The following is a 13,338-nucleotide window of genomic DNA, read 5'->3' on the forward strand; positions in this document are numbered from 1 at the left end:
TCCCGGGTGTGACACGAGTGTTGCCAATAAAACGTACCCAGCCTGTTCTGTCGCAGCGTGGTTCATCTTGCCTTGCCAGCAGCGCTCGGTACCGGGCACGGGGAGAATGCGACTCCCTGCCTCGCAGAGCACTCCTGCTGCTGTGGTGTACGTGGGTGCACTTGGGTACTGTGCGTGGTTACTGGGGATAGGAAAGGCAAAGCCTCTTCAAGCTGTCTTGAGGGACAAGTTCGGGTAGGAGACAAGGGTTGCAAAAATCTCTGTGTATGGAGCAAGGTGGTAGGCACAGACTGTGCTCCCTGAGACCCGGTGGGACGTGGCCGAGTGCTGAGGGAGGCGGGGAGGCTGCCAGCTGAGCACCGCAGCAGCACCAGGCTCTAACAGAGGGGCTCAGGTGGGCAGGTGAGCACCACAGCCAGGAACACGGGCGAGTGGACAGCAACGAAGAGGCTGTAAGCTTGCAGTCATGTTTAGGGCCGTATCAGCATCCCGAACCAGGGGGAGGTTTCTGCTGGAAGCCAGAGCCGTATAAGACAATCCATCACTTGGAAAAGCTGGATATCCCTTGTCCTCTTGCTTGGTAGTTGGAAGCAACTGCACAGGCTGGGTTTTTGTGGTGGGATGCGCCATGTCCCAGTGCCCGCGAGGCTGTGGTGAGCAGGGCGCTGCCCCAGATGAACCTCACGCAGCACAGAACAAACCTGCCAGTAGCACGATGGGCACAGTAAATCCACACCTGAGAGCACATGGCCACGCTGCAAGAGAGCACACAGGTGCGAAGGGAAAGGTTTAGACCTCGTTGTTTCCCATTCATTGTAAGCAGTACACTGAAAATAGCAAGTTTGCTTCCACAGTTTCCATGTTGCATTTCAGGTTTTGGAACTGAAGTAGGGGAAACTGCATTTACCTTCCAAGCTCTCCCTGCTTCGTTGCACTAATAGCTTGTAAATCGTCTTATGAGATGACTCAGAGCAGCTCCAGAATCTGCTGCTGTGTGCAAATGGAAGTTGTACCAAAGGTCCTCCTTCTCTCCAGCACAGCAGTGGGGTGTCACAGAGCAGAGGCGGGCATGCTTCCCAAAACAATAGGGAAAAAAAAACAAAAAAAACAACAAACAAAACCACCTTATTTTTTCCTCCTGCCTCTTCTTTGAGCAGAACTCATCAGGATACAGCAGGAGCAAGGGGAAGCTCCAGATTTCCACAGAGCAACACCGTTGACGGGCCCGTACATGCAGCAGAAGCAGATGGCAGTGAACCCTACAATAACAAACCCCACAACAACAATCCCTACAACAGGCAGCTGGGCCTTGACGCCCCGCTGCTGCTCACCACCTCACCACTGCCTGTGGTGCAGTTTGGGCCCAGCCCTTGCAGGAATCACTGGCAGGTTTATTTCGTTAGGGCAATTGTCCTGCTGCTGAACAAATAGCTCCACCTGACCGGCTTTCTGAAGGAGCCAGTGTGAGAAGACACTGCTCAGGGTCTGCCTGGTAGGGAGTGAAATACAAACCCAGCCTTTATTTTCAAGGAGCACGAGGAGTGTGCCCCATCCTCTCGTGATGCTGCCACCTGCTCCCATGGGGTGAGAACGAGCTGCAAACAGCCCTGGCTCTGCTTTGGGGCCGTGGCACCTGAACTTTCTGCAAAGTGAAGGCCTCAAACTGAGCTCAGATGGAGCCAGAGAGGGCTGCATCACCGGCAGGGGAAGAAAGTGCAAGCTCATCAAGGGCGATGCAGCAAGCAGCGCAGGAAGGTGAGCACCGTGGGCTGAGAAGGGCAGGGCTGACTCACAGAAGAGCTTTAGGATGGGGTGGAGGACTCTGAGGTGGAAGAGACGAAGGTCCTGTGCTTGGTGAAGGGCAAAGCAGCCTCCCTCAGCTCCAGGGCCCAGCTCAGAGCCACAGCAACGCGGGTGAGAGGCAGAGTAGGGGTTTGCTCTGAAAGGCACTGTGGGGGTGGCACTGGGGATGGGCACTGAAGGTATTAGCTAAAAGGGGCAGGAGGGTTATTTCATCCACAATGTTATTCTTCTTCATGAAACCCCATGGAAATAGGGGGAGATAATGGTCAGAGCAGACAGTGCATGGCACTGGCCAGCCTGGAATTTGGCCAGGCCACAACAAAAAACAGTGTAGGCATGGAGTGCCAGGTCCATGGGCTTCAAAACCCATTGTGTACATAATGGCACTTGGACAAGGGCTGTTTGAAAGGTGAGGGTGACATGGGCTGCCTCCTGAGCCTGAGCACACAGACCTCGCCAAGGACCAGCCGAGTACTGGCTGCTGGAGAAGAGGCTCAGCGGCGTTGCCTCAAACCTTTCTTCAAAGAGCCCAATGCAGCAGGGACAAGCCATCATCTGCAGGCACTAGGCGGTGTTGTGTGGTGAATCTTCCAAGCTGAAAGGTATTTCCTTCAGGGGGTTTAAAACCAACACCCGAACTTTCATTACGTCTGGAAGCAGAGGAGCCCCCACCCTGCCCTGGACCATCAAGAGAGCTTATTGCAGATTACAGCCTGGAAACAGACTACAGTGCTGTGGAAACACCTGGGAATAGGTTTCTTCCCACAAAATGTGTGGGAGAAATTCTAATCTGCTTCTGAGTTTTGGCACCCTCAGGTACAAAGCGGAGGCGGCGGAAGCCTGGGAACCTCTCAGGGAGCTTGAAACCATCCTAGCACGGGATGGTCCCTGCTGACCAGTGGCAGGTGGAAGAGGTTCTGCTACCGTGAGGGCAGCATCAGTCTCAGTGAAGGCCACATCTCTTCTAGGGGCAGCAGCCTGGCCTCAGGATGCTTCCAGAGCTGGTTCTTCTTCAAATTCATAAGCAGAGCCACTTTGGCACTAGAAGCAACACACATCCAGAGCATACCAGTTCCACAGTCTGGATGTGAGTGAGCACAGAGACCAGCGAGCCCTTGCCAAAACACCTTGAGATCTTGGAATGAGTATTTCAAGCAACGCCACTGCTTCCTAGTGCCGTGAGGAGCCGCGCAAGGAGCAGGCAAAGCAATTACCACCCATCGTAAAATGCCGCCTGTCTGCAGCGTGACAAGCACCTTGCTCACCTCCTCGCGTCAAGCTCCTCGTGTCTGCGAAGAGCAATGTGGGCGGGAAGAAACCCCTTCATCCCAGGCGGCTTCTGTTCTTTCTGCCGTGTTTGAAGCTCTCTGGAGACGCTCAGAGTACAAATGCCTTGCGATTTAGATATTCCCGACCATTAAATAACTTACGAGTGATTACTGGCTCTGGAAATTGTCTTCCAGCTTATGCAAAACAGGGACAAGGTTTCAACTGGGAAGCACCCGGGGCCTCAGCTTCACAGCAGTGCCTGAGCAGCGTGGCCGGCCGAGTCCCTCGGCCCCGTGTGGGGCGAAGTCTGACGGCGCTGGCACGCCACGGGGCATGCAGCAGGGGCATCCCCGAGCAGCCCGTCCCTGCTGAAGCACGATGCGGAGCGGTTTGTCAGGTTTCCTGTATTTAGCAGATTTAGAAAAACCTGCCCAAGTTATTTTTGAAGTCTGTGGTATGTTTGCTCTCCTTTCTAAGCTGCCCTAACAGCGGCAGCTCACCCAACCCATTCCCCAGGGACCAGGCAGAAAACCATCCCTTGGCTGCTGTGTGGCTGAGAAACACAAGAGGGGACTGCTTGAGAGCCCCCCCCAGCCTGCTGTCACACCAATGGGTATCACCAATATCCCATCCTTTTTGTTTTGTTTTGTTTTGTTTTTTTTTGGCAAGCCCCCTCACAGGGAGGTGGCAGGACTCGCAGGCAGCCAGCGAGGTCACATTTTATCCAGTTCCTCCCAAGGCTTTGCATAACTCGCCCAGAAGCCCCGAGAAGACAAACATCTAAACGCTGGCCTCGGGGCCTTTTGTTTGTTTGCAAGGCAACCCGGCAATTTCTGGGCCTGTAAACTTTTCAGAGCAGGAATGCGTCCTTTTGTGTCTGGGGGAAGCCGACTGTGCTCGAAAGATCTTCCCCGAGATCTCCGGGCAGAGCTCAGAGCCCTTTGAACTGGGTCACGCACCACTGGAGCCACCACAGGCTCGTCGCTGGAGCCTTCAGGGGCTCTTCAGCCCTCCATCCCCTCAGCTGGCCCTGAGGAGAGGTGTAGGACAGACCCACCCCCAGGGGACAGCTAATGGGGGAGGCTGGGGCCTGGTGGGACGGAGCTGTGAGGGGAGAGCTGCTCCCAGGCCTTGTTCCTGGGCTGGGTGGCAGGCACACAGGGCACAGGACCTGCCAGGCCGGGGGAAGAGGGGCAGCACCCAGGGAGAACGTTTAACTTTTATGACAAGATTCAACCAAAACCCCTGATAGTTAATTCTGGAGAGATACAAGAGGCAATTTTTTTTTTTTAACCCGTTTTTGACAAGGGAGCTGTCAGCTGGGGAGAGGTGGACAGATGGGGCTGAGGCCTTCTCCCCGCACCTCCAGGTGTGCCGGTACCGCGGGCTGCTCCTGCCACGGCGCCATCTCACCGGTAGCTTCAGAATATAACTTTGTCCAAGAAAATAATTTTTATGATGACTCGAAGACAAACACAGCAATATAGCACTTTCCACATCAGTATTTCAACATATTGCAATACAGTGTGATATCATGCCCCTTATTTTTCTGCAAAGATATTGCATCTAGGTATTCTCTCAGTTTAAAATCAATATTGCAGGCACCAACACCCCCTGACCCTTCTGAAGAAAACAGCATCCTTCTATAAAGGCCCAATCCTGGTCTTCAGAGGGATCACAGAAGACACCCAACATTATCTTCGACTGACTGGGTAGTCAGATTGATTATAACATATTAACAAACAAACAACATAAAAAAGGGGGAAAGGTCAAAAAAAAAAAACAAAGCTTGCTTCAATCCTGTTTTCTGACTGAAGAAAAATCTCTTTTTTTGTGCAACAACCATACCAATGCATTTCTTTTATACATAGGGGGATACAGGTAACTTTGTTCTCGAGCTGCAGGTGTTCCTATAGCCTCCTTGTCCCCGTATTAGCTTTAACTTGAAGCTAACTTCATAAATGAAGCCGAGCGAGCCTTTGGATGTACAATGCCATTTGTGTAACAGAATACCATGTGTGCATCTGTTTGAAAGGTTTATTTCTATCTTCATAAATACATCATTTTCTAAACACTGTGCAAGGCACCAAAAAATTAAGTAAAATCTTTTCTTTTAGAGTATTTTAATCTCTGTTGACTCAATGAAGTAAATAAGAATCTGAAACCACCTATTTGCCAATTACAAGCCAGCAGTTAAGGCAGGTACCATTGATACAGTGCATGAATTTTCTATTGCAGTTATTTAAACAAGCAGCGTTTTACTAGAAGTGCATATACAAACTGAATTCCAAACATCAGCAACCCAAGATAGGCACCTAGTTATGAAATTTCCTTGTATGTGTAGTAGAATGCCAAAGTACTGCCATAAAGTGCAAAGACTATGGACAATAACACTTTCTTTTGAGCATTTTGATACCAGTAACATAATACAACGGCTAAACATTTATAAATGTGGTTTCCATTACAAAAACATGTTCCACATAAAAGCTTCATAATACAATCCAGAAACAGAACTTGTGCGTGTACATGTTTAAAAAGTTGAAGCTGTCCTGGCAGACTCAGGTACCGGGTCTCTATTCGCTGACCTCTACAGCCACGCACTAAGTTTATAACCAATTTACACGTACAGTCAGAATCATTCCGCTTCGAGCACCGTGATATCCACTGAGTTTTTCCATTTGAGTGACGATGTGTGACATCCGCCCTGGTAATCTGCAACCGAGCATTGCCTGTAAGATGATCTGGTTCACAGCTCTCACCCAACCCTCCCCAATAAATGGAACCTAAAATTAGTGTCTTCCCAACACAAGCACATGTCAGATGTGGACAAATACATTCATGGTCCCAAACTTAAAACAACTGGTAAGAATTTCACAGTGATCTGGTTAAGGAAGCACAAAGACAAATGATTACGTTTAAGATGAAAATTGCTTTAAAACTCAAATGAAGCTAAATTGTTTTATATGATGAGAAGCTAAAGGAACAAAAGTATTAACCAATTAGAAAAGTGGCTCTTTCCCAACTAATAACAAAAAATCTACAGCAATAAACTTAGGGTCCTACTGCTGCAGCAGCCTTTGAGGTAGGTGGTGATGGCTTAAACCGAGGTAGGTAAAGTCCAAACTTGTTTTCAATCCCTGCAAAAGTGGCAACTGCCAATTTGTAACCACCAACATGGTCAGGGTTAGGAGCAGGGAGCGTGATCCTAGATTTCGGAACTGGCTCTGATCCGGCTGGTTTTCTGCAAAATAATAATAAGAAGAATTAATTTCCATAGTGCAAAACGAGCATTCACAAAAATCTCCTCCAAAAAGCAATCTGCGTGCACCTCCCAGTGAGCGACTAAATTAAGTGCTGCTATGTACTGACAAATAGCAGTCATGGGCCTTCACCTTCATTGAGACAGGGGATGGTCAAATCCAGATAAAGCTCACAGTCTGCTAATCAAAACTGCAGCGTGGGGAAGCTGTGCTCCAGCAGCCTCTGCTACAACGTGCAGCCAATCTGGGAACTTAGCAGAGTTTAAATAACTTTTGTGGTGGCTTTCTATCTATTGTCCCCAAAGCTTCCTAAATGTTCTGCAGCTGCTGCTGGTATGTTAAAATAGCAACGTGTGCACCCACATGAACTGCCCACAAAGGAGGCACAGCTGAGGCTCCATCAAACAGTATTTGGGCCTGGTGACACCCAGAGACTTTTTTGGGTGTCGAAATGCCCTTTACCACACTAACGAGGATTAAAGCAGAGTGTGTCCTGACCTGGTAGGTGTCACACATCCCTGGCAGCTTTATCCCCACCCCATTATTTAGCCTCTTGCTGTCTCCGTAACCCAGGTCCCCAGCTCAAAATGGTGACATAAAACGTGGTAATGTCTTGCTGTGATGCAGGTCCTGGAACATCCAGGTGTGGTGTGGCTTAAATAATATGGGCAAAACCTTTGCGATGCGCCCTACGTGATGGTAAGGTCCTCCCCTGACATATCCAGGACACACAGAACCCAGAGCAGCTGTGGGGCCCCGGGCAGATTCGGACACCACATACTTACACTCCCCCGAAGTCCACGTAGAACCATCTCTGCAGGAGCTCGTAAGTCACCAGAGTTACACCAAACTGAGGAGATGATCGGAACACACGAGCTTGAAAGAAGAGCAAACAGTCTCTTAAGTGACAAAAAACCACACAACTAAAGCTCCCTCAGTGATCAGAGCTGTTTCACACACCTCCCGCTCCTTTCCACAGAGCCTTTGGACCTTCCTCTCGAAGGATCTTCACAAAACAATCCACCACGCCGCTGTAGGTGGTCTGCCCTGCCCGCGCTGCCACCTGCAGCCGGGTTTTGATGACATCCGCAGGGGTCACCAGAGAGGCCGCGGGCATACCTAGGAAGAGAAAAATCATCAGGGGGGCACTGCTGACTTCTCACGGGTGCCACAAACCCCAGGGGCAGACGTCTCCCTTCAGCAGAAGCTGGGAAGGCAAACAAGCAGCAAGAGGCAGCCGTGGCGGCCGCGGCTCCCCTCCGAGAAAGCCTCTCCTGGAGGAACACCCCTCTCACACGCTTCCTGTCGAGCTGGGAGGCACGGGCTGCATTTTTCGGCGCTAACCAGAAACTTGCATAGCTAATGAGCACAAAGTTTTGGGAGGTGAGGTCGGTCTTTCCTTTTCCTTTTCACGCCTCTCTGCGGTTCCTGGCGCTCTGGCCGCACGCTGTGCTGGAATAGCCTGCACACACACGTCCCCCTCAGCCTCACACAGCACTGCCACCACAGCCAGATAATGCTCAGCAAGGCGCGAGGGCTAGGGCTTGAAAAAAAGGTTCATTTTCCTCGTTAGGGGTGGCAGACTGCTCAGCTGCAAAGCCACAGCTGACATCCTCAGAAGAGCACTCGGAGGAAGATTTAAATTTACCCTGGCAGATCATCAGCCAAAGGCAAAAGCTACCAAATTACCAACGGGCAGGACTTCTAAACTCATTCCTGTCCAAACTGGGGCTGCCCATGTTTAGAATTAAGGAGAAAAAAAAAAAAAAGGCACCAAGACTGCACCCAGAAGACACTGTCTCTTATGGTTTTATTACTTTTCCATCCTGTGTCTGTTCCAAACCAACTTGGTCAGATGTAGATGCATAAATCTCCTCTCCTTCTTTTTTTTTAGGCTTAATAATTCTGTAACAAGTTTTGTCCAAACCAGCATGGTCTGGCTTCAGGCACCAAAGCACCCTTCTTGCAAACTGCTTCTGAGAGATGTAAATGTGCGAGTGCCACCAAAATCAGAACTCCCCCTCCCCTCCTGGTCCCCCCCAAGGATCACACACATGCTGAACTTGCACAGTGATCAGCCTGGCAGGCAAGCGCTAAAACCCAGCGTAGGTTTCTCAGCTCTAGAAAGGTTGAAATTCCTCTGTGCTTATCCTTACCCACACCAGGATATTGGCTGAGTCTTCAATTTAAATTTGGACTTTTGTCCTTCAAAAGCCAACCAGTGTTTTCAAGGAAAACCAAAGGACGTACTTAGAAACAATTTTGCTTACTACACATTGACTTCCCTCTCCTTATTCCTCATTCCTTACTCCTGAGGATAGTTTGCATTTAAAGTTGTTGGTATTTTTTTTAAATCCTGTTTTCAGAGCTATTTATACAGCACAAAAGACTTCACAGACAAATAAAACTTTACAGGTCGCTGCCCCGAGGAGCTCACAATTGGAACGAGACAAATTACACAGCGGGAGCCGACAATAAAAAAAGAGGAGCGCTGGGAGGAGGAGGAAGTTCGGGGAAGCAATAAGCAGATGGAGCAAATTAGGGAGATATCCTGTAGCTGATATTAGCAGCATCTCTTCAGAACGCGCCGTGGCCCAACAGGTTGAGACATCTGGCGAACAGCACGAACCAGCGGCGGATCCAGCCGGGTGACAGCCGCGTTGCGTGTCCCCAGCAAGAACAAAAGGGAGGAAAGCACACACAGCAACGCCTGCTGGCCAGAGAGGCAGGTGAGCAGCTAAGCCCCAGCTTGAACGTCCCAGTACGGAGGGCTGTGGAGAGCTGGTGTCCTTTAGAGCCCCAGCCAGTAGCTGGGAGGTGGCGGGGCTTTGGTTGTGTCCTCCCCTTGGCTTTCTCGTGGCAAACGGCGCTGATGTGTGCGCCCCCCACCACGCTTTTCCTGCATCCAGTCAAGATGTTTCTTGTTTTTGTGCGCAGCATGATGAGTGCTCCATCTTTACTGCTGTAACTTGCTCATGAGAGTTAACTTAGAGTGGATTTCACAGGAAGCCCTGAATAAAATTGGCGTTATAGCCAGTTTGGGAAGCCATATCAGCAACAATAAAGGCTGCTTCTGTGCCTGAACTTCAAAGGGGCAGTTATCTCAGTCTGCAATCACCTGACAATGGCTAGGAAGAGAAAAATAGGAAAATCTAAGAAATGACTTGGCTTAAAAATGCCAGCTTATGTTTCAAGTCTGTAAATATGATCTAAAGTTCAAAAATTGTTTTGTTCCACTAAAATGGGTGAGAAATAAGCTGGATGTAAGCTCCGTCCACGAGGGGCTTGGAGGCTGGCTCTGTTTTGGGCTGGGGGAGGGTAGAGGACAAGGGTTTTTAAGCAGCAGCCGTTTGAACACAGCTGGTTTTCCTGGTGCCGGGTTGATTCCTCTGGCCTACGAGCTACTGAATGCAGAGCCAGCACACAGAGCCGAGGCCACGCACTTCTGCAAGGCACACTGACTGATCTGCACTGGCCTCGACCACGGCCAACATCCAGTTACTGCCTGTAAAAGGTCCTTGCTCTTCAGGAGGGACAGCCCCGTGTGTAATCCTGACTGAGAACAGCTTCCCCCCAGGGAGAAGAAACCTTACAAATCAAACAACAAACCTTATAAATCAACTACGCAGCAGACTGAAACAAGCAAGTGCTCAAGGTAAATACTCAGCACCTCTTTCGTATCTGGATAGTCTAGGAAGCAGCAGCTTGTGGCGCACAAGACAAGAAGCTACACCTTTTGCCTTCTTCTGTGCCAAGTCCCTGTTGCAGTGGGAAAGAGAGCAGGATCCAAGCTGATGACCCCTTCTGAAACTGTTTTCCAGCACAACACAGCCAGACAGAAACAAGCACCCATCCATCACGCAGCTTCGTAGCGCAGGCAGCACCTTTCCCAAGCCCTCTACATTTTTACCTTTTGTCATAGTCATGGTTTCAGCTTTATTTTTACATTCCCTCTTCTACCTTATCTTATACCTTCTACTGTCAAGTGAAAGTCTTCTTCTAAATCATCAGAACTATTTTCAAGCTTTCCTGTTCTGGTAAGGATGAAGTCCTCACAAAGCCAAGTAAGTGTATCAAATACATGTACCCTGGATAGCAAGTGAGTTTCATCATTTTGTCACGTGTTCTGTCTGTGTTCATACAGCTGTACCGCCAGCATGGCTGTTGGATTCCGTACAACAAAATTCAAGATTCCTTTGATCACAAGGAATTTCATGACTGCCGTGATTTTAGTTTCAGTGATTTCATTTATGAACCATTTCAACAGAACCTTACCAGTCCGCCAACCAGCCAAAGCCAACAGCACAGTAACTTCACAAGCAACGATTAGAGATGATGACAAAACATCAGAACATAAATCTTTCCATTCCTTTTACCTCCTGATCATTACGAATAAATCACGAACTTACACGATCTTTATTTTTAACCCCAAGTCATTTCTACAGCATGGTAGAAATGTTATTGGGCACCAGGCTGCGAGTTCTGAGCTTTTCAGAGTTCCCATTGCTGTAACTACTGCTCTGCAGGTGTGACATAATGGCACACAGAAAGAAGTTGGGGCACTTACCAGCTATAGATCCAGCCAAGAGTAGATTTCCAGGGCTGACCCTCCCATCCTCATTTGCGAATGAAGATTTCAAATGAGCATAGCAGGGGAAGTAAATAGCAGAGAAGGGAATGTCACGCAAAAAACACGCCTTAGCACCCTGTGTGGGAAAAAAGAACAGGTTTTGAGAATGAACAAATTTAACACGATGAACTGTGAACACCAGAAAACGGAGCAACATCACAATTTTTGTCTTACCACAAAGGGCTTATAGGAAAAGCAATTCCTCCTCTCAAAATTTTGTGAGATACACGTGTTTCACTCTGCTGAGTAGCGTCTGTGCATTGTCTCTTGATTCAGTGATTATTATTGTTATATTTATCTTGTCTGCTTGTTCTCCCTTACTCCCTAGTAGTGTAGTTATTTATCGGTAATACAGAAAATGTCATGTGCTGGCATAAACTCTGAGAGTACCTTTGAGAAGTAGTAAATAGTTGATGCTTTAGCCATGTGCCTGCAAAGGAAGTTCAGGGTATGTCTGAAGAAAAGTCACAGGCCAGATCCATCCCTTATCGTTCCCACTTACAATAAATACCTCAGAGAAAACAGTGCCTGGTCCATGCATCTCTGCAGACACTGCAATTGATATTGCAACATGTATCAAGGGAGAGGAAGAGGGCCAGAACACCGGCCCTTTCACACAACAGTAACGGGGTGATTTATTTGTGAATTTTGAAGTACGAGTGATCTGGGATACAGCTTGTTTTCAAGCTTCAGCTCCTGATACCCATTTGTTTAAGTGGTACAAACAGCCAACGTAGTTAGTAGCAGCGCAGAGGGTTTCAAATTGAGAGGGCAGTAAACAGGCAAGGAAAACTTTGGGGTAGCAGCAAGCAAGCAAAGCTTGCTAAGTTTTCTACCAAGAGGAGGAAAAAAAAAAAGCCTCTATAGGAGGTCAACCAATGTGTAATACCAAATAATATCCCTGCTCCAACAGCAAAAGCGACTTGCAGCCTGCTTTTGCCCAACACGGAGATCCAGAAGACAACTGAGCCTGGACACACCAGGGCTGAGACAGGCGGGCAGACACAAACAGGAGGTGGATTTAGGAAACGGGTAAGCTCAAGCTTCAGAAAGACACGCTTGGCGGACGAGGCTAAGCCTCCTCTCTTTGAAGCCAGGGTGGAGTTGTGGTGAAACTACTTGAGGTTCATCCTCCAGCCCTCCTGGGATGCCCTCGTTCCTGCACTTGGCTGTACAGTTCCGCCAGGGCATGGCTCGCTGCCAGGCATTTCGCAGGTGACGTGCTAATACGCCCAGAATTTAATTAAACCTAATGATATGCCTGCTCCTATCTGTGAGCTTAGCTTGTACTGTAACAGCAGTGAAAACAGACTGCTGATGCAAGCTGGATGCTGGTTATCCAGCAAACACGCAAGGGTTGCAAGGCGTCAGGAATACTGCAAAGCCTGCAGTGCCTTCCAGAGAGGGCATTATGGTAAAATCAGGTCCTGTAAGCCCGTCCACAGGAGATGCCAGTATGTGTATATTGAGAACACCTCTGAGAAAATAGAGATTTTATCTAAGAGCAGCCACTAGATCTCTGCTAGTCACTAGGAAGCCACTGGGAAGCTTCCTCAGCTTTCTTCTTGTCCTTTTCAGACTGGGAGCTGCCCGTGTCCCCCGACAGTCCATTCCAAAAAAAAAGAAAACCCAAACCACTGGGGTTTTACCAAGCTCTGTATGAAAAAACAACTTTTTAACGATCAAACGTCTGCACTGTACTTACCTCACAGAAAAATTATGAAATTCACTAATGAAACATTCCCAGCCCAACACAGTTTCTTCCAAGGTTTATTTTTAGAGCCTACTTTTCCTCAGAGCAAATCTCCTCGCTGCCTTTGCCCTCAGGGCACATTACTTTTATTTTCCTTGCAGTGTTGCCATTAAGCACCGTGCACGCTTTTCCCCCTGAATTTCTTTCATACTCCAAAGTATCTCTACATAGCTAAAATAACTTATGGAAATCAATAAACTCCAACTGCAAGCAACTCCTAGCCAAACCTGGGTTGCTAATATTCCTCCCCCTTCGTTAACAGGCTCTTCTTCAGAGGACAGAAAGAGCACATTGCTGATATCACCAACAACACGCGTTTGGGGACACCAAGAGAGAGGATGTCCATCAACTTAGTTGGCTGAGTGTAAACAAAACCCGGATCAAAACTTGGATCCACTTGAATAATAACCCGGATTGGCTCCGCTCCAGTATCACAACAGTCTAGAGTTTCCCCCCATCGCCCCGTTTAAAGTCTGGGAAAGCGTGTTTAAAAGCAGGCCTCATTTAACTTCAAGTTAATCATCCGCAACCGGCCTAGGCCAATTAGGACGGCTTAGGGAAGTTGGCCGCAGTATCTTGAAAAGCAAAAGCGACATTTATTTTGCCTCTCGCGCCTTTTTGAT

At 48.6% G+C, this 13,338-nt stretch overlaps 1 protein-coding gene across 1 annotated transcript in view; it reads right to left on the reverse strand.

The window, feature by feature from the left end:
- Positions 1–5,219: 5,219 nt before the first annotated feature.
- SLC25A13 (solute carrier family 25 member 13) overlaps positions 5,220–13,338 on the reverse strand; it is a 95,537-nt gene continuing 87,418 nt past the window's right edge. Inside the window, exons 15-18 of the mRNA XM_084282252.1 lie at positions 10,900–11,038; positions 7,293–7,451; positions 7,118–7,208; positions 5,220–6,313 (exon numbers count right to left, since the gene is read on the reverse strand). Of these exons, the coding sequence (XP_084138378.1) occupies positions 6,124–6,313; positions 7,118–7,208; positions 7,293–7,451; positions 10,900–11,038 (579 nt within the window). The 3' untranslated portion in view covers positions 5,220–6,123. The remainder of the gene's footprint in view (positions 6,314–7,117; positions 7,209–7,292; positions 7,452–10,899; positions 11,039–13,338) is intronic.

The sequence above is a fragment of the Netta rufina genome (assembly GCF_964035555.1).
Source record: "Netta rufina genome assembly, chromosome: 2".
NCBI lineage: Eukaryota > Metazoa > Chordata > Aves > Anseriformes > Anatidae > Netta > Netta rufina.